This window comes from Microtus pennsylvanicus, chromosome 16 (genome assembly GCF_037038515.1).
Source record: "Microtus pennsylvanicus isolate mMicPen1 chromosome 16, mMicPen1.hap1, whole genome shotgun sequence".
NCBI classification, from domain to species: Eukaryota; Metazoa; Chordata; class Mammalia; order Rodentia; family Cricetidae; genus Microtus; species Microtus pennsylvanicus.
Window position 1 is genome coordinate 8,677,564 of NC_134594.1, and position 22,959 is coordinate 8,700,522.

Sequence of the window (22,959 nt, forward strand, 5' to 3'; positions counted from 1 at the left end):
CCCTATCCTTCCAGTATTATATCTGAAGCCAACTGACAATTTTGTGGAGGTAAGGACTGTAGACTTATTTTTTTTTCTTCTTAGTGGCAAATAGAGGTTTAAGTTGCAGTAATTAGCGAGAACTAGCCAAGCATCTTACTATTATGATGCTTGTTAAAAACGCTTCGCTCCCGCATCTGCATTTGAGTGGGTTCCCTCCTCTCCTAATCTCCTTATGAAAATGAAGGCGAACGGCAGGGGACCTGCAGAGTCTCGGAGAATGCCCTTGTTAACTGGAATTTCTCAGCGTTGCTAATTAGCTGAGTTTGACGACCACCAGTATTGGGGGAAAGCTCTGTTTAACCACTCGCCAACCATTCCGAGGAAGAGCAGACTAATTTTATTTTGTAATTAAACTCTGAAAAGGGCCCTATTTGACAGTTAGGGCTATGAGAGTTTTATCTCCCCGAGAAATAATTAGTGCCTTGATAACTCAATTTTCTGAAAAATGTCAACTGTGGGCTCCAAAAGTTTTAATTTCATTACATAAGGAAAAGAAGCAAGAAAAACAGGAGAAAATGTACAGAAAGGTTTTCTAATTCTGGAGCTGCTTAAATATATCAGGAGCCATCTTTAACTAAATGAAGTGGTTCCCCCTCCTCTTTTTGTGATGTTTTTCAGTCCTCGGAATGCTAACCTTCTAACCATCTCCTGTGGACACGACCATAGCAGGGATCCTTCTGCTGCGAGGGAAATGACGTCGGAGCCTGGTGTTCCAGAGGCAAATAAAGCCCCAAAGTGAAGTGTAGAAACTATAGGAAGGTTTGTGAGTTTAAAAACCACAGATGCAGAGAGTATGGTACCCGAGGCTTAGGGAAAGGCTGAAAGGTCTGATGGGGCGAGATTCTTTCTGTCTATCCCCTAATACTACAGGAAAACAGAGGGTTACATAGTAAGGAGACTTTATGAAATGCTTCCTTCTGCCCTCTAAGTCACAAAAATGCCCAGTCACTCTCCTTGGCAGGTGGGGTACCACTTGGCTTCCAGAAGGACTAGAGCTTTAAGAGTTAAGAAACACAGATGAATGAAGAAAAAGGAATGCATTTAGAAAATTTGTTTTTCAAATAAATAACTAAATAAGTATATAAAATCACATGCTTTCCAAAAAATAATTAACAAGAAATATGCTAGAAAAGTTAGGGTACAGAAAATTGGGGTGAGAATTAGAAAATGAAGTCCATTGCCATGAGGCATTCTTTCTTTTGCTATGAACTTCCCCTCACTGGAAAGCCCATAGGGCTACCTTGATTTTTATATTATGACTTTGAGAATAATGAATGGTCTTTCATCTGTGCCTTCGCCATCCCATCTCCCTAGGTTACATTTGTTAGATTTCAGAAGTGTGAAAGATTATTGACAGAAACCATCACCCACCTTTCAAGATGTCACGAAAAACCAAGCACAAACTTCTACCCCTTTCTATTTGCCATATGGATACAAGGTAGACTGGTAATTTAAAATTACTTAATCATATTTTTTTTCTTGTGTGTCTCTCTTCAGGGTCTTGCCTCTAATTTTCAAAAGTGGTATTACACACAACAAATGGACAAGGGGCTGTTGAAGTCCAGACTCAATTTTACCAAATAATTTCACTGAAGAGCTGCAAGGACCCTTGAGCTCAAGGAATGAGGAATGCAGGGCGGTCTGCCCACTGTCCACTGTACCCATCCCTCCATCTAATTCTCACTGGTGAAGTAAATACATTTTCAAAAAGAGTTTGGCAATTAGAAACTGAATATATTTTTCCTCTTGCTTTGAACTGTATCCCCCCCCCCTTACTTGTTTTTAGTCTTCTGAACTGTATGTAACACAATATGACTTAACTTACAGTGTTTCATATATTTCTGAATCTTTCAGATAGTCCAGATCAATTATTTTCTGGGCAAAATATTCACACTTCTCTTTTTTCATTTCTATTTGTTTGAGTCATCAGCCATGAGATTCTGTTCCCACGCTGCTGTGGCTGTCCAGGGGAAAATGTAGATTGCCCATTAAATGATCTAATTGCTTTAAAACAGACATTCCCCTGTTAAAGACCATCTGAGAACATGAAGAGCACCGTTGGCTTTCAATTTCACTTCTGATTCTAAAAATCAGAGGAGAGAGAGAGAGAGAGAGAACCAGAGAGTGCAAATACTTCAGAGTTCTTAGTTCCTTTGCACCCCCAAATCAATGCTTGGAAGTCTACGCACACACCTGTTTGACAGCCAAACTACTTTGGGCAAAATTCATCCTACCAAAGCCATATGGCCTCGTATGCCCAATGGCTATAAATGTTTCCCTAACTTAAAGAAGATGTTAGTTTAAAATTTTCTAGCTGCAATTATTGTATTTAGTTGTGACATCTATCAGAAAACAAAACAAAACAAACCCCAGCCTTCGTTGAGGTTTTTCTGACTCATATTCAGCGACAGCCGTGCAGGCCAGTAACACGTGACTGCCACAGCCAAGTCCAAGAGGCTGGAACTCTTTGCCTGGATCCTGATCTTCTTTCCTGGGGTGACCTCATATAACTTTCTGCTCTGTATCACTCACGAGCTTCCTTCCGGAAGCTCAACCCGATGGAATCCAAACACCAACAGAAAGTGATAAAATCACTGAAATCAAGGGGCTCCGGCACCCCTAAGAACAAGCCACGGGAAGGGGGAGATCTGCTTCCCTGTAAAGGACTGGTCGGTGCTCATGGGAAAAAGAGGAAAGCTTTTCACCTGTAGCATGGCAAAAAGGTCAAGTAAATTTGTGTAGCAAAAGTCACCCGTAGTCACCACCAGACCTAAGAAAAGCCATGGCTAGTCTGACAAAATCTCTCTCTCTCTCTCTCTCTCTCTCTCTCTCTCTCTCTCTCTCTCTCTCTCTCTCTCTCTCTCTTTCACACACACACACACACACACACACACACACACACACACACACACACACACACACACACACACACACCAGATTTAAAAGCCACCATGGCTCCTTCTGGAAGGTTTGCTCTTGGCGCATGCTAACGTGCCCCCATTCCAGGCTGGCTGGCATCCTTCAGGCTTCTGTTGATACCAGGAGGCCCCTTGTAAAAGCTCTTCTAACCTCACAAACAATGTCTGAGAAGTCGGGTTTCCCTGAGGCCCACTTCTGCCAGTCCTCAGCATCCCCTTCCAGCCCAGCTCAGAGAGATCTGGGCTTCCAAACCCATCCCTGTGGAATTCTCAGATCGCTGGCCTGATAATCTTTAAAGACTCCTTCTGAGCTGGGGCTCCGACTTTTATCTCCCCTCCCATCCTTCTTGGCTTTTTGCTGGCGGTCCCCACTCCTTTTTCCTCTTAACCCCCCCCCCCCCTTAATTTGGAGATCACTGACAAGCTATGCTGTAATGAGCCTTTAGAAACTGTTGTGATCTATGGTGATAGTCTCCACACCTGATTCACAGATTATCGACAAGCACCGTGGGCTCAGTGGTGTCAAGTTGTACTTGTGGTATCTACACCCTTCAGCAGCCCACGTAGCCCCTGGGCCCCGGTTCCGGAGCCACAGCCTGGCAGTTTGAGAATGATCTGTAGCCCTGTTTCTTTCATCCTGGCCCGGCTCTCTCCCTGGCTCTTTGTCTGTGACTTGGATTCCAGGAACTGAAGGTTTAAAAAACGAACAAGAAAGTAAACTTAATAAACGAAAGCACATCCTCGAACCTGGCTCTTATTAATGAGCCTTGCCCCCGCCCCATCTCCAAATAGCCTGTCCAACTCCAAACCACAAACCCTGCTTCTCAGCGTACTAAGCTTGGGAGGTAGCGGGAAAGAAAGGAAGGACGGGTTTGGACTCAGTGGACCTAAGCTAAGTTGGCCCACCCGGCTGGCTGGCTCATAGGACTCAGTACTTTACAAAGCAGGGCGCCCAGCCAACCCGCCCGAGCTCAAGCCTGGACGAGGCGACTACAGACCCAAAGAGCCTGCCACGCCCCTAAAGGGTACAGTGCGGCTGGGGAGAACCGGCCGGCTGCCAGCCCGGGGAGGCTCTGCCTTCTCGGAGGACTCAGCCCCTCTTTGGCCGCCTCCCTAGTCTCCAAAGGTGGAGCCGCCGCCTCCCCGCTGGCAGTCCTGCGGCGAGGGATTGGGGCAGGGGCTGGGCCACCTGCGGCTGCAGAATCACAATGCAAGAGAGCCTGGGTGGTGCGCTCAGGCCTGGCTCACCCCCTAGCTCAATGGCTTCTTGCTCAGGCCCGCAAGTCCTCCGACCTTGCGAAGTTGCGGACTTGCAAGCTGCACGCCTGCCCCTGCTGATCTTTGCCTAAATCTTCTGTTCGCACGTGGGAGGGAAAGCTCTCCCAATTTTTTCACACACCCCAGTGGCAGTCTGTTTCCGAGGCAGGGTCTGTCTTGACCTCTCCGCTGCTCCGCGAGGCGGGATGACCGCAGGCAGCACTGGGAGCCGGGGCGCCCAAGAAGCGTTCCCGAGTCTCCTCGGTGGGAGTGAGATTTCCAAGGCTAGTCCAGGGTGGGAATTTTCCTAACCAGGCCTACCCTCTTCGTGGAGTAAAGGGTGAAGGTGCCAAGGCAGCGGCTCCTGTTCGCCTATTATTTCGACAGACTGCCGGGTAGGGATTTCTCAAAAGCTGGATTTCCCCCCCTCTTCCGAGATCCGATCCCGGGATCAGATGAGAGGCGTCTTCGAGAGAAGCAATTCCTTTAAAAACCGTCTCAGACCCGCTATTCTGAACTGGCAGAGATACGGCATTAAATGTGGAGAAGCCATTCAGTTAGGGAAAGTTAAGCTGGTTTCCGATAGCCAGCCGTAACCGTGCGGTTAAAAGTTAAAACGGCAAACACGTCTGCGAAGGGGGAAATGGTCGTTTTTTTATGCAGCGCTTGATGGTTTCTTTTTGATTTTAAACTAAACAAACCAACATTTTCTGCATTCTAGAGGCTATGTTATTTTTGTGGTCCCTCTTTCCGAATCGGTCGCAACCCTGCTTTCCCCTCCCTCGCTGGCAAAAGTTACAGCTCCTTCTAACACAGACAGGTTTGGAGGTATTAAACAAACAAACAAAAACTGTTTCCAGTATAACTTGGATTTATGACCAATACAGTTTATCTCAGATTAACCTCCCTCGAAATTCTACATTGAGATAAAAGTCCGTAAGACACCTGTACGGTAGACAGTAGCTGGGATTTAGCCAATCGCCAAGAGCGAAAAGTTTGATCAAGACTGGTTTGAGGGGAGGCAAATACTCGAAGGCGAGACTGGACTTTTAATTACAATCTGGAATTAATAATCAAATTTTAACCGAGTTGCTTCATTCACTAGAGACTCCAAGCACTTTACTTGCAAACCGCGGTTGGCGGTTCAGCGAAGCAACCGCCGCTTTACTGTGATTTTGTGGAAAGCGGGCGAGCGGCAGAAGCAGTTTTCATTACGTTTCCCTGTGGTACCACGGGATAACTTCTAAAAGAAGACCCCAGACCAGACCAGGATGGGGGAAAACTAGGGTGGAAGGAGGATTGTCATTTTTTTTTAAAGAAATAGAATTGAAAAAGAATATCTCTTTAGTTTTTGTTGCATTCTAGTTATCTTTTAAGGGCATAAAAACTTCCCGCACCCCTACTTCCTTTTTTTGAGGGCAATAAAGAGTTTTCTCTAACCCCAGGGCAAGGGCTGACGCAGGTTCGGGGAGGGCGCTGTGCATCTCCCACTGCGTCCAATAGGGGGCGCTGGCACGAGACCGCCGAGTCGCTTCTCTACTGAGCTGCTCCCGGCCCGACCGCGACAGCCGCTGGCGGGGTCGAGTGTAGAGCTTTCGTCTTTGCGTATAAAAAGAGATTAAAGGCTAAATTTTTTTTGTGTGTGTGTGCGTGCGTGCGTGTGTGTGTGTGTGGTGTGTAGAGAGGGTATCAGTTTTAACCAAGTACGAAAACGTAGAGCTTTGATGTTATAAAGAAACTCCTATGGATTGTAAAATTTTGAGGTTTCTGAGCCAATACGCAGCTACAGTGTGGGTGTGTGGGTGTGAAATTATTAAAAATATATTTTCCATACGTTCACACGATCTTTTAGAAGTCCTTTAAAAGTGAACGCTTATCTTTTTGGCTGGCCTGTTAACCCTGCTCTGAGTTTCAAATACTTTTAGCTGTGAAGGCCCTTCTGTTCATTCGAAGAGGAAAAAAGACTGGGGTCGGGGAGGAAAAAGAGAGACTGGGGTCGGGGGTGGGGCTGGGGGTGGGTGGGAGATGAGACCCAAATATTTAAATCCTCCTCTAAACAGTTACTGAACTGCTTCCTTCCCCCACTTCTTTAAACAGTGGCAGTTATGTGACGGACGCATTTTACCCTGTCGGTCCCTCAAAGCCAAGTATAAATGACAAAAAACAATTCTAATAGAAAAAAAAAAAAGCCAAACCCGGTGTTGGACCACATAACCAGCATAGTACAAGAAGAACTCTAAATAAAATTGTAACCCACCCACCCCCACCCCAACTTAAAAAAAAACACACTACTCTTCACCTGTATTTAAATAGCGTGTCTTTAATTACAGCGGCGGGGGTTGCCTGGGGCTGGAATGAAATTAGCAGTCATTACTGTCCTTTAACTCCGTGGGCTTTGATCAGCACTAGATTAGTTTTTGAGTCCTAACAAAGGCTCTACAGCAAGCAGTGGGCTGTAAATAAGACCGCGCGACCTGCCCTCAACACCTTCTCCCTTGTCAATCATAGCTCTATCATTCAGCCCAAGATTAACCTTTATCTACCAAAATTTTGAATAAAAAAAAAAGAAGAAAAATAAAGAGGAAGAGGAGAGAGAAGGGAAAGGAGAAGGAGGCGTTAGAACAGGCCCCTGACCACCGCAAGCCTGGGTGGCGGAGGTCCCCAGGAGCCTCCTTGAACTGCGGTGATGGGCGGGTGGAGGATCCTGGATCCGCACACTGGCCATCCCGACCACACTGCTCGGGCGGAGAAGCAGGCCCTCCCTCCCCCAGCACTGCTCATCCCCCCGGGGCCTCCCTCCACGAATCAAACAGCCATCCACCGTCTCCTCGGCGTGGAGGGGAAACGCGTGTCTAAATCACGTGCACCAAGTTTCTGGGCTGAGAAATACCTATTTCTTCTACTCCGTGCAGAGAAAAACAAATCAGAACAAACAAACAACAACAACCACAACCACCACAACAAAAAAACTCTCAGCGGCGGCGACAAATAAATCCCTTTCCTGAGCGTGGGGTGGAGAGGGTAACGTTGCTCGATTGTCGTTAGAGGGCGCCAGAGAGCAACCCACAGCCCCAGCCAGCTCCCCTCAGCCCTCCCAGCTCCCAGCCTCGTCAGCCCGTCATTCCCTCTCAGGTAATATTTCTTGATGATCCTGCCCCCTTGCGTTCCTATCTCCCTCTATTCCAGTTGCATAAAGAATGAGGGTTCGCCAAGTCCCCTGACTTTTTTTTTTAATGCAAGCTCCCTCTCACCCCAATTACCGCCCCCCCCTCCCCCGCCCCAGTCCCGACGGCGATTGGCGTGAGCCCTTCAGGAACTGTACCTTTCATTGCAAGTCACAGCGGTCTGCTCAAGGTTCTTTGTAGGAGAGCTACTAGAGTTTAACAGTTTTAAGATGGAAGCCCCAAATTTTTCATTATTGCATTTATCTATAGGGGACTCACGCATCTGTCTCTAAGTTTTCACATATAAAGAAACACCCTCCCCCCCCACCCCAAGCCACCTTGGTTGCGTTCAAACCTAAAACTAACTGCTCGGAAGGGAATAAAACGTCATCTCAGTTCTGCAGTTGTTAACGAGATCTTAATTAGCATTTAATTCCCAAACTTAACACCTTTAGACTTAAATCGGCCTGCGTTAAATGACTACCACACAAAGTAGTTAGGCAGACCTCTTAGAGGTCACAAAAAAAAAAAAAAAGGCAGAATGAGAGAGGAAGAAAGTGAGCGAGAGCGTGTTGGGGGTGGGGAGAGGGAGCTAGCCTTGAATGTCAAAGTTGGGTTGCGAGCTACTTACGCGTCCGTGCCAGATCAGGGTGTTGTCTTGTAGCAGTTTGATTGGCAGGTAAAAAAGCCCTGAACGTGAGGGCTCCCGGAGCCTCTTGTCAGCCCAAGCTGGATCACTCCTCACCGGACCGAAGGAGTTGAAGGAGCTCGCACTTCCCCCCTCTTCCTCCATCCAAGGCACGGAGAATCCATTTCGGCTTTTCTTCCACAGTGTCTTCCATGAGCCTCCTGCCTTACCCGCACCGCCTCACACCAGCCTCCAAGACCTAGCCTAGCTTTGCCTCTGCAATCCCCTGCAACAAGAAAAATCGTTTATGGCTTAAAACCCCAAATGGCTGATTTTTTAAAAGAGAGAGAGAGGGAGAGGGAGAGAGAGAGGAGAGAGAGAGGGTGAGGGGGAGAGAGGGGGAGCGGGAAGAATGCACCCAGAGAACAACAAAAAGTCAGTTATCCTAACACTGCTCTGTCCCCCACCGTACAGAAGAATAAAAAAAAAAAACAAGCTTTATGTTTTTCAGTGGGTATTCAAAGATAATTTGATGCCATTGTTTCTGCTACAGATGGTTCTTTTAAATACAATAACACGGCTCTTTGTGCAGGCTACTCACAATAAAATCCAAAGCGTTCCCCTGAATAACCATTTTGTTCTCTCTTGTATGGGGCCAACAAAAGATGCCGTGAGGTAATGGGTTCTGTTTATTGAAGCCATAGAATAGGGGTTTGATAAAGATTTTTTTTTTTTTAAAGCAGAAGACCTTGGAAGGTTGGGCTGATCTCTTCATATTTTTTGATTAAAATATTTGTCCAATACATTATTCCTTGGTGCAGCTGCAAGCTTCCTCCTCAATTCTTAATCAGCCCAAACATCTGTCTCTTGGAGGCTCTAAAAATCTGCAATTGTATCAGTCATGCAGTAACCTCATCAAACCCCAAGTCTTTAGGCGCACTCCAGGCTTGAAGGCAAGGCAGTTTCAATTGCATTTGGGTTAAAGGAGGGTTGGGGGCGCGGAGACCGGCAAACCCAGCTCCAGTGACTTAAGGAAAGGAGGCTTTCCTCTCCCCAGGCTGGCTGACCACGCTACCAGCTGAATCAGACACATGCTTATCAGCAAGGACTTCTTCCCTCCTGAGGCGCGCCTCCTCCCCTCGGCAAGCATCTGCCATGTGCACGGGAGGGGCAGCGCAAGGCATGTTTTCTTTCTAGCTGGCCTTCCTCTCTGTTAACCTAAAAATCCTAGGCCGGGAACCCAGGTGCTGTAGAACCTGTCAAAGGGCCATCTCCAGCGCTCAAGGAGCCCACTCTTGACTCGCTGATTCATCCCTGGCCACTTGTGACTGTGCAGGGTCTGAGGATGGGACTGACCGCTGGGCAACCTCCAGCTTCGGTGTCTCACACTCTCAGGGTGGCCCTTGCAGCTAGCTGCTCCCTTTCTTTCAGTTCTGTTTCCTCCCACTCAGGAAAGCCAACCTCTAAACTCAAGGTCTGAAAGAGCTCCCAGAAGGCCACAGAAAGTGCTTCTTCTTTGGTTTGTCTATGGACCTTTCTAGAGACTTTGATGCCATTGCCCTTAGGCCAGCAAGACCCAGGAAAGGACTCTTACTTCCTCTCCTGACTTCTGCTGTCTGTGTTATTTGGGGAGAGACAATAGTCTGGGGAAATGCTTTTTATCTTAAAAACAAGTCTTCAGAGAATTTTCCAAATGCCCCTCCCCCATCATTACTTCTTTTCTTCCCACACACCTCCAAAATAAAAGTAAACACTCAACTAATCCCTTAATAAAACTGATATCATCTCTTTTTTTCTTTTGGAAGAATTCTGTTATTGGTATACAAATGGCCATCTCACAAGGGATTTGGAGGGGTGTGGTTACTTAAACTCTATGAACAAATAAAACCTTGGCAGCAAAATCCTTTCAGGGGTTATTTCTTAATAATTCATATTCTAAATTATTTCTTTATTTTGAGACAGTCTTACAATGCAGCCCTGGCTGGCCTGGAACTCACTGTGTAGCCGAGGCTGGCCCTGTAGACTCTGCCTCCTGAGTGCCGGAATTGAAAGGGTGTACCATCACACCTCACTTAAATTATTTATTGTATATACTGTTGAGACAAACAGCCTCATATAAACCTAAAAAGAATGAAAATTGGGGCAGCACTTTGAAAGGTTAAATATTTCCTGAGATTGGTTGAACAATGGGCCCCAATTGGTGCCATGGCAGCTGAATTATGATAAAGCCCTTACTCAGCGAGCACTAGGTGTTAAGTTCAATCCCCAGTGCCGCCAACAAGAAAAGACGACTCGTGCACAGGTGGGAGGGACCTTTATCAGTGGCTGAGGGTTGGGTTGGTGTTTTCTACTTGGGGCACCGTGGGAGAAGCTGGGACACCATACAGTCAGTAGGAACCCTTCCAGTAACTGGGGATGAGGAAGGCAAATGGGAAATGAATGCCCAAGTTGCCATAGTAACAAATTCTGGAAAGGCCGGAGTGGACCACTGTACTTTTCTCCCTATGTTTTTCACTATTTAGACTCAAGTGGCCATGGTCAAAGTTGTCGTGTCCCCCCCCCTCCCGTTTACATGGACTGCAGGAAGACGCAGGCTGATGACCTCTCTCTCTCTCTCTTTACATTGAGGGATTTGGAAATTGAACCAAAGACTCAGGCTCAGGGTGAGACACCCTGCATACCTTAGAATCGGCACTATCCCAGCCCTAAGATGTTTAAGGAATTTAAAATTAGCTGTTCTTTATCTCCTCTAAGTGACCAAGAAGGTGTGTGTGTATGTGTGTGCGTGCGTGTGTGTGTGTGTGTGTGTGTGTGCAAGTCATCCAAAGTCTCAAAAGCCTTTGCAGTCAACTCGAAAGATGACCAACACAGAGCTGATCATGGAATATAGAGATGTCCTGGAGAGTGACAGCCTTTGCAGATGAGGAATCTGGAGCCAGGAGAACTACTTAGGAAGGAAGGAGAGAAGGGAGGGGAGGGCAGGACAGGAAAGAGGGAAAGGTAGAAAGAAGGGAGGGGAGAGGGGAGAAAGAGGGAAGGGGGAGGAAGGGAGGAGAAGGCAGCAAGAGAGGCTTTCTACATCAAAGGGACAAAGCTGACTAGTCTCCCACACCCACCACCCCCATGTTTGGAGCCACCAGAAGGATGCTCTCGAGACATTCTGGATGTACAGACAGGCTCTTTGGGACCAAAGCTGGGCTCCACAAGTCTGTAAACTCAGACACGGGGAGATCAGATTCAATTTCTTCAGAACGGGAGCGGGAGCGAATAACACTGAGCAGGAAGCATTCGGGATGAAGAAGGAAAGAGGGAGGGAAGGAGGAGAGGAAGGTAGAGAACCTTGTCAGGAGGGGAGTGCTACAGAGGGTATCCAGGTTACAGGTAACCATCCCTTGAAGCCTGTAGCTCCAGTCTCCAGAAGCAGTCCGCAAACAACCATTCCCCCACTGAACCTATCCACGCTCTCCTCTTGAAAGCAAGTTTGGTCTGCTCGAGGGCACACGGTCCCTGGCATCTCTGTAATTCCTGGGCACGACACAGTGACAGCGGCATGCTGCCACCCGCACCTGCCACCAGCTACGACCCTGCTAGTCACTGCCGGAAGTTAGAAGGTAGCACAGGTTAGAGGGCTCTTAAAATGCCAAAGGTGGTTACTTGGATCTAAACCCAAATGCCATGGCTGCCTGCTACCGCTCACTTGTAGGTGACTGGAAGGCGGCTACTGATGTCCCGCAAAAGACTACCGGTGGGAAGACAGGGTTTAGAATCCAGTTTTCCAAAGGCTGAGTGCCCTCCAAGCGGCGGCGGGCCATTGCAGAAACCAACGCCAACGGGTCTTGCAGACCCTGCTCCTGCTATGGCCAGCCTTACCCAATTGCCCCCAGGTTGGAAAATAGAGGTTGGGGTGGCCGGGCTAGGTTCCTTTAGAGTACAATTTTTGCGTGGCTCACGGAGGGCTGGACCTAGATTTGAGTGGGAGGCCTCTGTTTCAGGGTACAGAAGCCATTGGCAGGCCACTGTGGAGAGTCTGATTTGGGGTCAAAAGCCTGGAGGGTTCTCTAGGCAGAGTTTGAGAGCAGTCACCAGGGAGGAAGGACTCGGGATGGAAAGTCTTGCTGGTGAGACTGGGAAGCTCAGGGAGGGTCCGAGAATCTGACTTAGAACAGGGAGTGGGCAGCCATTGAGCCTACGGGCTGTGAGGAGGCCCCCTGCTCTGCAAGGCCGGCCTTCACACTAAGGACATACTCTGGCCCTCTCTGAAGTTCTTGGTGTTGACAGACAACTCTGATCCAAGGAAGGTGAGCTTGATAACCAAGAGGAAGTCCCAGCAAAAGCAAGGGCTGCTGGGAGACTGCGCTGCGGCTTCCTTCATGACTTCTTTTCATAGATGAATCGAGATTATACAAAGCCACGTGCTTTATCTGTGTATTTGAAAAGCATTAATTTAACCAGGCATAGTGGCTCACATTCATAATTTCACCACTCAGGAAGGGGAGACTGAGGCAGGATAAACTACTGCCCCTCGTTCAAGACCAGCCTGTATAGAGAGTTGCAGCTAGAGCAACAAGGAGAAGATCTTGTCTCAACAAAGAAACAAGACAAAATATAACAGGGGGCTACGGATATAGCTCAGGATATAGCTTGCCTAGAGTGTGCAATACCTCATCGCTGGTATTGTGGCAAATAAGGAAGTAAATATAAAATAAAACATGAGATAATACAAATGAAATTAAGTTATACCCAGTCTGATCGACAGTCAAATACACCAACCAAGACATTTGCTCTCTTTCTTATTTTCTATAATTTTTTGAATATTTTTTTTCCTTTAGGATTTTTTCCTTTATTGCTTCTGAAACATGGCATACATTTTAAACTGGGCATAGTGGCCCATGTCTACAGTCTCAGCTTGGGACGCTAAGGCAGTGGGGATTGTCGGAATCTGAGGCTATCCTGGGCTACAGAGGGAAATCCCATTTCAAGAGAAAATCCGCAAAGAGTATTAATTAAAAACTGTTAAACATTTAAAACATACTATACATGAACATGTTAATAAGTTTTCCAATTTATTTATACATAAATCCACCCGAGTGTTACCCTGAGTCCTAAGAGATTGGAGAGGAAGTAAGGGCTGCAGGATGTCCCAACAGGACGTGTCATTGGTACTGCGCATGGGAAGCTGCTGTTGTATAGTCTAGGAGGAGCCATCATTTCTACATGAATAAAATACTAATGCTCTCTAGTAGGCTTCAAGAATAATGCAACTGGATCCATTTTCAAAATGCATGCCTTCTACTTTTTTTTTCTTTTTGAAACAGTCTTATGTATCTTTGACTGGCTCAAACCTGCTGTGTAACAGCCTTATATTTCTAAGCCTCAATGTCCCTCGACCAAGGATGGCTAAGGAAAATGTGGTACATTTACACAATGGAGTACTACACAGCAGAAAAAAACAATGACATCTTGAAATTTGCAAGCAAATGGATGGAGCTAGAAAACAGTATATTGAGTGAGGTAACTCAGACCCAGAAAGACAATTATAATATGTATTTACTCATAAGTGGTTTTTATACATAAAGCAAAGAAAAACCAGCCTACAATTCACAATCCCAGAGAATCTAGACAACAATGAGGACCCGAAGAGAGACATATGTGGATCTAAGCTACATGGGAAGTAGAAAAAGATACGATCTCCTGAGTCAACTGGGAGCACGAAAGAGGGTAGAAGGGGAGGGAGAGAAAGAGAGGGGAGTAGAGAAAAATATATAGCTCAATAAAATCAATAAAAAATATGTAAATAAATCTCTGAGCCTCTTGTGGCTGGAGAGATAGCCCAGTGGTTAAGTGCACCACTTGCTATTTCAGGGGACCTGGGTTCAATATTCAGCACCCATATAGCAGATGGAAAGCTAACTCCAGTTCCCACGGATCCAACTCCCTCTTCTGGCCTCCATGGGTAACAGGCATGCACACAATGCACATACATGTGTATAGGCAGAACACTCACATACAGAAAACTTAAAAAAGCAAAATCTTACAACAAGAACAACAGAAACGCAACCTGCTCTTCCTGCCTCAATCTTTCATAACTGGAGTTACATATGGGTGGCACCGTGCCTGACTGCGTTTTATACTCTTGAAGTTACCGGTGCATAGTTCTAGCTTCTGAACTTGAACTTTCTGAACCAAAGTGCGCAAAATTTAAACCCATAAACACAATCACACACCCACGACCACACGCAGTCTTCATATACACAGGTTTGGAAAGGCCCCCAAATGGTGGTCCTTACTTTCCATTCCTCTGTTTTATAGGCACGAGAGTAGGCAGTTAGCTCCGGTAATTAAGTTACTCGAATTTTGTTGTTGTTATTGTTTTTGGGACAGCATCCATCTAGGCTAGCCTTGAACTTGCTATGAAGTTGAGGATGACCTTAAACTCCTAATCCTCCTGCCTCTATCTCCCAAGGGCTAGAATTATAGGTGTGCACCATCACACCCAGGATATCCAGTGCTTAGGATTGAACTCAGGGCTTTGTGCGTCAAGGCAAGCATTCTACCAATGAAGCCACAGCTTCAGCCACGCGCATGAATGTAAGCACATTCGTAGGATGACAGAAAGGGGGCATGTTCATAGGGATTTGTCTAGAAAGGAATTAGTAATCCAAGAGAACATTCCAGAGAGAATTTCTATTGCTTTCTCCCAACCGTGCCTCCTAATATTCTTTTCCTCTTTGAAGAATGAACAGCCTTCTTGTAGCCTGAGGGTGAACAAGCAAGGAGCTAACCCTGAATTTGGCCAGCAGATACCGTCTCTACCTCTCCAGACAACACATGAATTTGGGATTACTCTATTCTGCTGTAATTTATAGCATTGGAGGAGATGCCGATGTGGAACTCACTGTGTTTGGCCTCAAGGTCTTAATCCTACTGCCTCCATCTCTGGAATGCTGGGGTTAGAGCTGAGACAGTTTCTTAATTCAGCACCTCCTTAGGATCTTGTAGCTCCCATCCTGGCCTCAAACTCTTTATGTAGCTGGAGATGACTTTGAACTTCTGATTGCCCTGCCTGCCTCTATCCTTCTAGTGCTGGGGTCACAGACTTGGGCCACCAACACCCCATTTATGTATTGCTGGGCCTCAGATTTAGGGCTTTCTTGCACACCACTGCATTCCAGGCTTCCCTTCGGCTACATCCATCCAGGTCACAGTTCCATGAATTCAGATGGTACAGGGCTGAGGAAGTTTCAGCCTTAAAGCTCCAGCTTTAGAACCCAAAGTGCTGGGAGGGAAATACAGCAATAACTAACCTCATTAATGACTGTAAACTGGAGAACATTTATATTGGTATTTTTCTCAGAAAGGCAGCAGAATACTTTGCTTTCCATGAATTTATCCACACTTCCCATGGGGAATTACTTAGATCAAAATTACCCCTCAATATTGATAGCCCTTATTTTAAGACAGGAAAACATAAAATAAACATTGTTCTTTTAATAGGGACCATGGAGAGTTTAATTTGTATCTCATATAAAAATTAAACATATGGTGAACAAGGTATAATAGATTTTTCACACTCTAGCTGCCAATGTGGCAACCGTGGCCGGCTCCTCTCACTGGCAGGCATGTCAGTGGTGTGTTCACTAGCTTATTTGAATTAAAATAAAGCTTCGTCTCCGCTGACTGCACCGCATTATCTATGAGACCGTAATCCTGCGAGCAAATCCTGTATCTTCTAGAACTGGCTCTTTTGTTTGGGATTACTGAGAGCTTAGTTTATCACAAAGAAGAAGGAGGCATCTCTCCCTTCCTCATAATTAAGTGTAGGGACTAACGCAGAAGCAAACCCAGAGAGATGCACTGGTTAGAGTTATATTTCTATGCCGAATGGGGAGGGGACGGAGCTGGTAAGTGTGCTACAGGATTGCAGCCCATTAAAACTAAGAGCAACAGGCTCCGAGGCACTGATGGCCTCACACAGGGCAGCGCCTCTGCGAAGGATCTGAAAGGATGTCTGCAAGGGGAAGTTGTTCCGCATTGGGCTTGAGATGCGGTACTGCACTTCCTGGGTGTCATTTTTCGGGCTTCTTCCATGCTAAGAGGCTGCCCAGTGAACGGCTGTCCTGAGCAGGGCTGTTAAGGTAGAAATAAACCGAGCAGAAAAACTTTCGCTCATTAGGAAAAATAATACAACTTTTTCCTCACTAGAAATGCCAACACTTTGCCCCCATGGAACACATGAGCAAGCTTGCATGTACAGATAACCCAAATATGTGTTCAAAGAAGGGATTTTTACTGAAGGATACGCACAGACTGCTCAGTAAGCCGTGTGCCAACTGATGTCTGTTTATGTGTATTTATCGAGGGATAAGGAAAACAGGTTGATTTATCAGTGTCACCAACATTAATCGTCACAGACAGGAGCTGGGAGGATATCTGTGAAACCAAAACAGACTCTGCTAAAGCAGGCCCTCAGACTTTAAAAACACCCAGGCAGAGTGACAGTTCGGAACATCTGTTAGCCTTCAGGCTGAGCCTGCACTAGAAGTCCTGGGGTGCACAGCTGTGGGCATCTCAGGCTTTCTTCCCCAACATCTGTCAGAGAAGTAGAATAATGGAGGTAATTACCCACACCTTACATAAACTGTTTGCTAGTTCAGCTTTGAGAAAGAGTAAAATTAGTGTTTCAACCCTTGGCGAAAAAAATTGAGATAAATGTAATTACTTTTTTATCTAGAAAATGAATAAATGATCTGATCTTTCGTGTAAAGAGCACACATTTAAAGTATTTTTGGCAGCTGACTTGGGTCTGTATTGTATTAAAAGGCAAACTTCACTTGTAATCTTATGCTTGAACGCAAAGACAGAGCAAATGAGGGAAGGAAGAAACCCACCCAGTAACCGAAGGTGCTGCGATTTGTAATAAAAGGTTGCATTTGCTAAAACCACACAACTGTGGCATTAATTAATTGATTGTGTTTTTATAAGAAATTTAAAAAAATCACTCTAACACAGCCCACACTGCTGAATTAGTAAAACCTGCCACCCCTCCCCCACCCTTCAGGGCTAGAATTCTACAGCATCAGGGTAAACAGACTAACACCAAAGTCAGGCACCTCATGGATGCCCAAGGACCCAAGGATCCTTTTCTTACTCTTGGTTTCTTTGTGTAGCCCTGGTTGTCCTGGAACTCGTTCTGCCCACCAGAGATCCCCCTGCCTCTGCCTCCTGAGTGCTGGGATTAAAGGCGTGTGCATGACCACCGCCTGCGGATTCCTCATTCTTTAAATGCAACCTGCATGCAAGTCACCTAGAAGATGTAAGTCGCTACTGTCTCGTAGCTGATACCCATGATCTGGGAAGCTGTTTTCCAGCCTAAACAACTCGGATTGACAAGACTGAGTTCCACAGTACCTGTTCTGGACGAAGATGCCGGTCAGTGATGTCTCATCGGAAGACCAAGACCAGTCACAACAAATAAAGGAGCTTCATCATTGATACACGCAGTGCCACGGAAGGAGCTGGGTACAGCCCGGCTTTGCCATCGAAACACGCAGTGCCATGGTTGCCAACTCATGATACACTTTTGTTTCTCCTACAAAAGGGGTGCCACCTTTGTCAGAGACTGTAATTCCAGGATGTTCAGGCAAAGACAAGGAAAAGTTGAATAAGTGCTATAAATTCTACCCGCAGTGAGGATGAACGGTAGGGTCAGAAGGTCATAATCTCCATCCCATAGGCAGTTCGATCTAGACCACTGATTGCTAAAGTTTCCATGTTGTCACAGAAAGGTATGAGAAGGGGTTGGAGAGACGTGTCTTCGTTACTTTTCTATTGCCATGATAAAGCATCATGACCAAGACAACTTAGAAAAGAAAGCATTTTGTGGGGAGGGCCATGGCTCCCGAGAGAGCCCATGACCATCATGATGGGGAGCACGGCAGGCAGGCAGGCAGCCATGGTGCTGGAGCAGTAGCTGAGTGTGAACATCTGATCCACATACACAGGGTAGAAAGAGCTAGTGCCCATGGTGTGGGCTTTTGAAATATCAAAGCCCACTCTATGACACACCTCCTCCAGCAAGGACACACCTCCTAGTCTTTTCCAAATCGTTCTATCAACTGGGGACCAAGCCTTCACATCTACGAGCCTACAGGGAATATTCTTATTCAAACCACTCCAGATGGCTCAGCAGTTGAGAGCATTAGATATTCTTGCAGAGGTTTGATTCTCAGGCACCCACATGGTGGCTCGCAATGACCGATAACTTCAGTTCCAGGGGTTTCAATACACTCTTCTGGCCTCCACAGGCACCAGGCATGTAAGTGGTGCACACACATACGTGGAGGAAAAACACCCATATGCATGAAATAAAAGAGACATAATAATAAATATTAAAAAGGCAAGTTCCTTAAAAAAAGAGGAAAGATATAGGAAAACAGAGCTGTGGAGAATGCTGGGTGAGAATCATGGCATAAATTCCCATTCTCACACAGGTTTGAGTAACACATGTGGAGTGAAAATCAAACAGTTCTTTCAACCGCAATCGACATGTTTAATATTATTCTTTCTTTAGGATTATCTTGTGGGGGAGAGATATTTTACTAGCAGGCTCCTTATGGCAAAATACCGTGTCACAAACTTCAGCACTCATGATCTAAAGATCAAGAGAGAGAAGGCAGAAGTCGAAGGCGGCATCAGGACAAAGACGCCGTGATGGTTATGGAGCTCATGCCTGTAATCGGAGCACTCGGGAGGCTAAGGCAAGCACACTGAGGGGGTCGTTTCCTCAACCACCAGACTAAGCAAAACCGAAACCAAACAAGCCCCAAGGATACAGGTGAATAAAGGAAACGAAAAACATGGATACTGACAGAGAATAAAGGGAGTGGGGTTATCAGGAGGGAAGAAGGAGGTCTTGATGGCCAAACGGAGCATCAGGGACCAGCTGGAAACTTAGGTGCCGTAAGGCTCGATGGTTCCTAGAGAGAGTCATCACTCCAAAGACTAAGTCTTGGAAAGAGAAATGCTTTTAAATTGTAAGCTTGACGTTTGGTTTTGAGACCTGTTGAAGCGGGCTCATTTGATAGTTTTCCGTGTCCTGTTTTGATGTATTTTGAGGTCGAGGAAAAGGAAAGAGAAGAAAGCAGATCATTTTCTGAATAACTTGGGGACTATTTTATTGGTGACTTGGACTTTGTGAGGGCGTTGCCATCCCACCAGGTTAAAGCAGAGTAAGCATATCAGGAACAGCAGCTATCTGGGTGAATGCCAAGATGATCGCGATGGCACACCCTCCTGGAGTGGGGGTGTGGGCGGGAATGTTCAGCACGCATCGTGGCTTCAAGGGCGCTGCTTCCTATTTGTAAGACTCTGTTCCTGGTGGATCAGGGTCAGACTCTCTCGGGATCTATGTCACAGCTCTTTGGGATGGACAGTTTGCAGCCAGCCTGTTTGCTGTCCTAATCTGTCATCATTCATCCCCACACCCTCCCTCTTCTTTCAGGAAGAGTCCCCACCTGGGCTCGTCTTCCCTGGGCTTGTCCCATCCTCTGGCTTTTCAAAATCTGAAATAAATGACTCACAAATTGATCCTTCGAAAACAAATAGGTGACGATAATAACACTGAGTGCTTACTTCAGAGTTCTGAGTTCGGTGTCCTAAGCTCTTTGGAGAAGGGGAGCAAACTGTGGTCATTTCTGTGTCAACAGTTCCCATAACACCCGTGAACTCATTAGTTAGTATCTGTAGAAGTATGTCTTCTTCCCTAAAACTAGCAAATGCAATAGGGTTATTGTCTTCTAAAAATCTTTGCTAATATTTAGGTTCCACTAGCTAGCGAGATACAATGATGGAGAAAAATTAGAGGGTGTTCTTTTGTTTTATTTCTTTTTTTTTTTTTTTGGTACATGGTGTCTCTGTGTATCCCTGGCTGTCCTGAAACTCGATTTGTAGACCAGGCTGGCCTCGAATTTGGGTGTGTGTATGAATACACCTGCCATAGCATAGATGTGGAAGTCAGAGGGCAGCCTGGAGGAGTGGATTCTCTCCATCACCATCAGTCCCAGGAATTGATATCAAGTCATCTGGCTTTGCAGCAAGTGCCTTCACCCACTGAGCCATCTTTCTGGCCCTACACATTCTAGTGGTGAAGAAATCACACACACACACACACACACACACACACACACACACACACACACACATTTTCCAGATGCTTTTTCCCCCAAGACAGGGTCTCTTTGTGTAGCCCTGGTTGTCATAGAACTCACTCTGTTGACAAGGCTGGCCCCAAACTCAGAGATCCACCTGCCTCTGCTTCCTGAGTGCTGGGATTAAAGGCATGCGCCTCCACACCCGTGGATCCTCTGGTAGAAGGGGAAATTAATAGCAAAGACTCTTAGAGTCTTTAAAATGTCCTGCAGGAAAGAGGCTTGAACTTGGTTTAATAACAGCCTACGAGTCCATAGCAATGCTCTATTACCCTTCCTCCTCGAGACTATCTTTATCACTAACATGCACCTCAAGACAGCATGGGCAGAGGGTTGAGAAGTGTAGGCCGTGCTCACCAGTGTAAAACAGGCCCTGTTAATGTGTTCGCTGTAGCAGTCTGCTGTTCTTCCCATGTCAAAGCCTTCACATGAGGAACTCCGCAGCATTCTGTCGATCAAGGATCATAGGCAGCGTTTTTGAGTGTAATGACTATTAGCTTTACTATGGCAGAGCTCCGAAGATTTGGAAGACTCTCACGATGTGAAGTGTAGCCTTGAACATTTGTTACCAATACAGAGAATGATCTGAAGGTTATGGGAGCGCAGTTGGTCAGAAACCTGCCCTCTAGCTGTGGTGGTGCACATCTGTAATCCCAGTACACTGGAGAAGGATGCAGCAGGATCAGGGTCTCAGCTGCTTACTGCATATAGAGAGCTCAAGGCCAGACTGGGCTGCACAAAACCTGCCTTGAGAAAACAAAACAGATGGATAGATAGATGATAGATAGATAGACAGACAGATAGATAGATAGATAGATGATAGATAATAGATAGATGATACATACATACATACATAGATGGATGGATAGATACATACATACATACATGTATTGATAGATAGATGGATAGATAGATACATGGATGGATGGATGGATAGGTAAATAGATAGATAGAAAATAGATAGATAGATAGATAGATACATACATACATGGATGGATAGATAGATGATAGGTAGATAGATAGATAGACAGATGGATAAATAGGCTGCTGTACTTTTTTCTCTTTTACCTTCCTTTTCAAGCCTGTTTTGACTTTACTAGCTAGTTGCCTTTGTGTTATATATGCAATATAAATATTTATATGCAATACAAATAATGCCCCCTTTTTCTCACACTCACCAACAAGACAGACAGACATCTTGATTCCCAGTCAACAGAGGCTGATTCCTTGTACTGTGAAATTCAGTCAGTTTTCTCTACTCCCAACATTTTGAGTCAGAGGTTGATTATGGTAGCCAGGGCTGGCCTTGAACTCATAATTCTCCTACCCCAGCCTCCCAAATGGTGGCCTCACAGGACTGTGTCACCATGCTGGACTTAACACATCGCTTCACACTTATAAATCAGGCGCGCTTTTCATTCCCTTACTCACTAGTTTTGTGGGTCAACTAGACACAAGCTAAAGTCATCGGAGAGGAAGGGGCCTCGGCTGAGGAAATGCCACCATGAGATCCAGCTATAAGGCATTGTCTCAATTAGTCATCAACGGGGAAGGGCTCAGCCCATTATGGATAGGGCCACTCCTGACCTGGTGGTCCTGGATTCTATAAGAAAGCAGGCTGAACAAGCCAGGGGAAGCAAGCCAGTAAGCAGCACCCCTCCATGGCCTCTGCATCAGCTCCTGCTTGAGTTCCCGTCCTGACTTTCTTCAGTGATGGGCGGCAATGTGGAAGTATAAGTCAAATAAGCCCTTTCCTCCCCAGCTGGATTTTTGGTCGTGGTGTTTTGTCACAGCAACAGAAACTCTAAGACAATACCTGACATGAAATGGAAGTCCTACAAGGCCATTAACCGATATGGACTATTATCGTTATATAATGCAATCAGAAGGAGATTGCATTCTTTTGAAATGTGAGCATTCACAGGACCCATGGAATTCTCTTCCACAGAAAGGAGTTGACATGCATGGGGCCAGGAACCAGGCTACAGGCGAGAGAGAAACACCCGGAAAACACAGAGCCGATTCCTGTGGCACTTACGGTACCCATTGCCGGCAGTGCTGTTCTAAGGGCTCTTCCTGTTCTCCATTCTCCCCGCAGGTTAGCTAATTCTCTAACTCTGTAATACTGGCAGCAGAGACAGCACACAGATGTGAACAGGGTCACGAGGGACACAAGGACGGGGGGTGGAGGGGTGGGTGATGCAGGCTACATTTCATGTTCACGAAAATCGCTGTCTGCAGTCAGTAGCAATGCGGTAAGGAGAGGAAGCATCTCCAAACACTGTCTTGGCTCCTGTGCCCGGCTCCCATTCGTTCCACCTTCTCCAGCCAGCTGGCCTTAACAGCACACCAAACTCATTTTATGTTGCAGGCAAAAAGCCAAAGAAAATACAATCACATTTAAAAGCCTTTTAAACAGTGAGCACCTCCCTTTCTCCCACTGTTCCCCGCCTTCTCAAATTCCCAGTTAACAGCTTTTAAAGCAGTTTCCCCAACTCTTGTCCTGACTCACTCTCTGGCTGGAGCTGATGCCACAGAAAGTCTGCTGGTCAAGAGACTTTACACCTGTTACGCTTCTCCACACCCTCCCATGACGAACTCCAGGTATGGGCTGGCTCCCTGTCTAGGCTATTTTGCATATCCCAAGCCATTTACAGCAACCAAAGTGTAATAAAGACAGTCACTACGATCCCAGCACTGAGCCAGCCAATCCCACTTGACGAGTTCCTGCCTCAAAACCCATC

The 22,959-nt window shown here is 46.2% G+C and overlaps 1 protein-coding gene across 6 annotated transcripts in view; it reads right to left on the bottom strand.

The window, feature by feature from the left end:
• Positions 1-8,387, bottom strand: part of LOC142836495 (uncharacterized) — a 56,508-nt gene extending 48,121 nt beyond the window's left edge. For 5 of the 6 annotated variants that reach the window (XR_012908095.1, XR_012908092.1, XR_012908094.1 and 2 more), the window contains exon 1: positions 8,013-8,387. Coding sequence is in view for 1 of the 6 variants with exons in the window: in XM_075950789.1 (XP_075806904.1) it covers positions 8,013-8,174 (162 nt within the window). In the remaining 5 variants the exon portion in view is untranslated. The remainder of the gene's footprint in view (positions 1-8,012) is intronic. The other variant, XR_012908091.1, reaches the window with a different exon arrangement.
• Between the last annotated feature and the right edge of the window lie 14,572 nt (positions 8,388-22,959).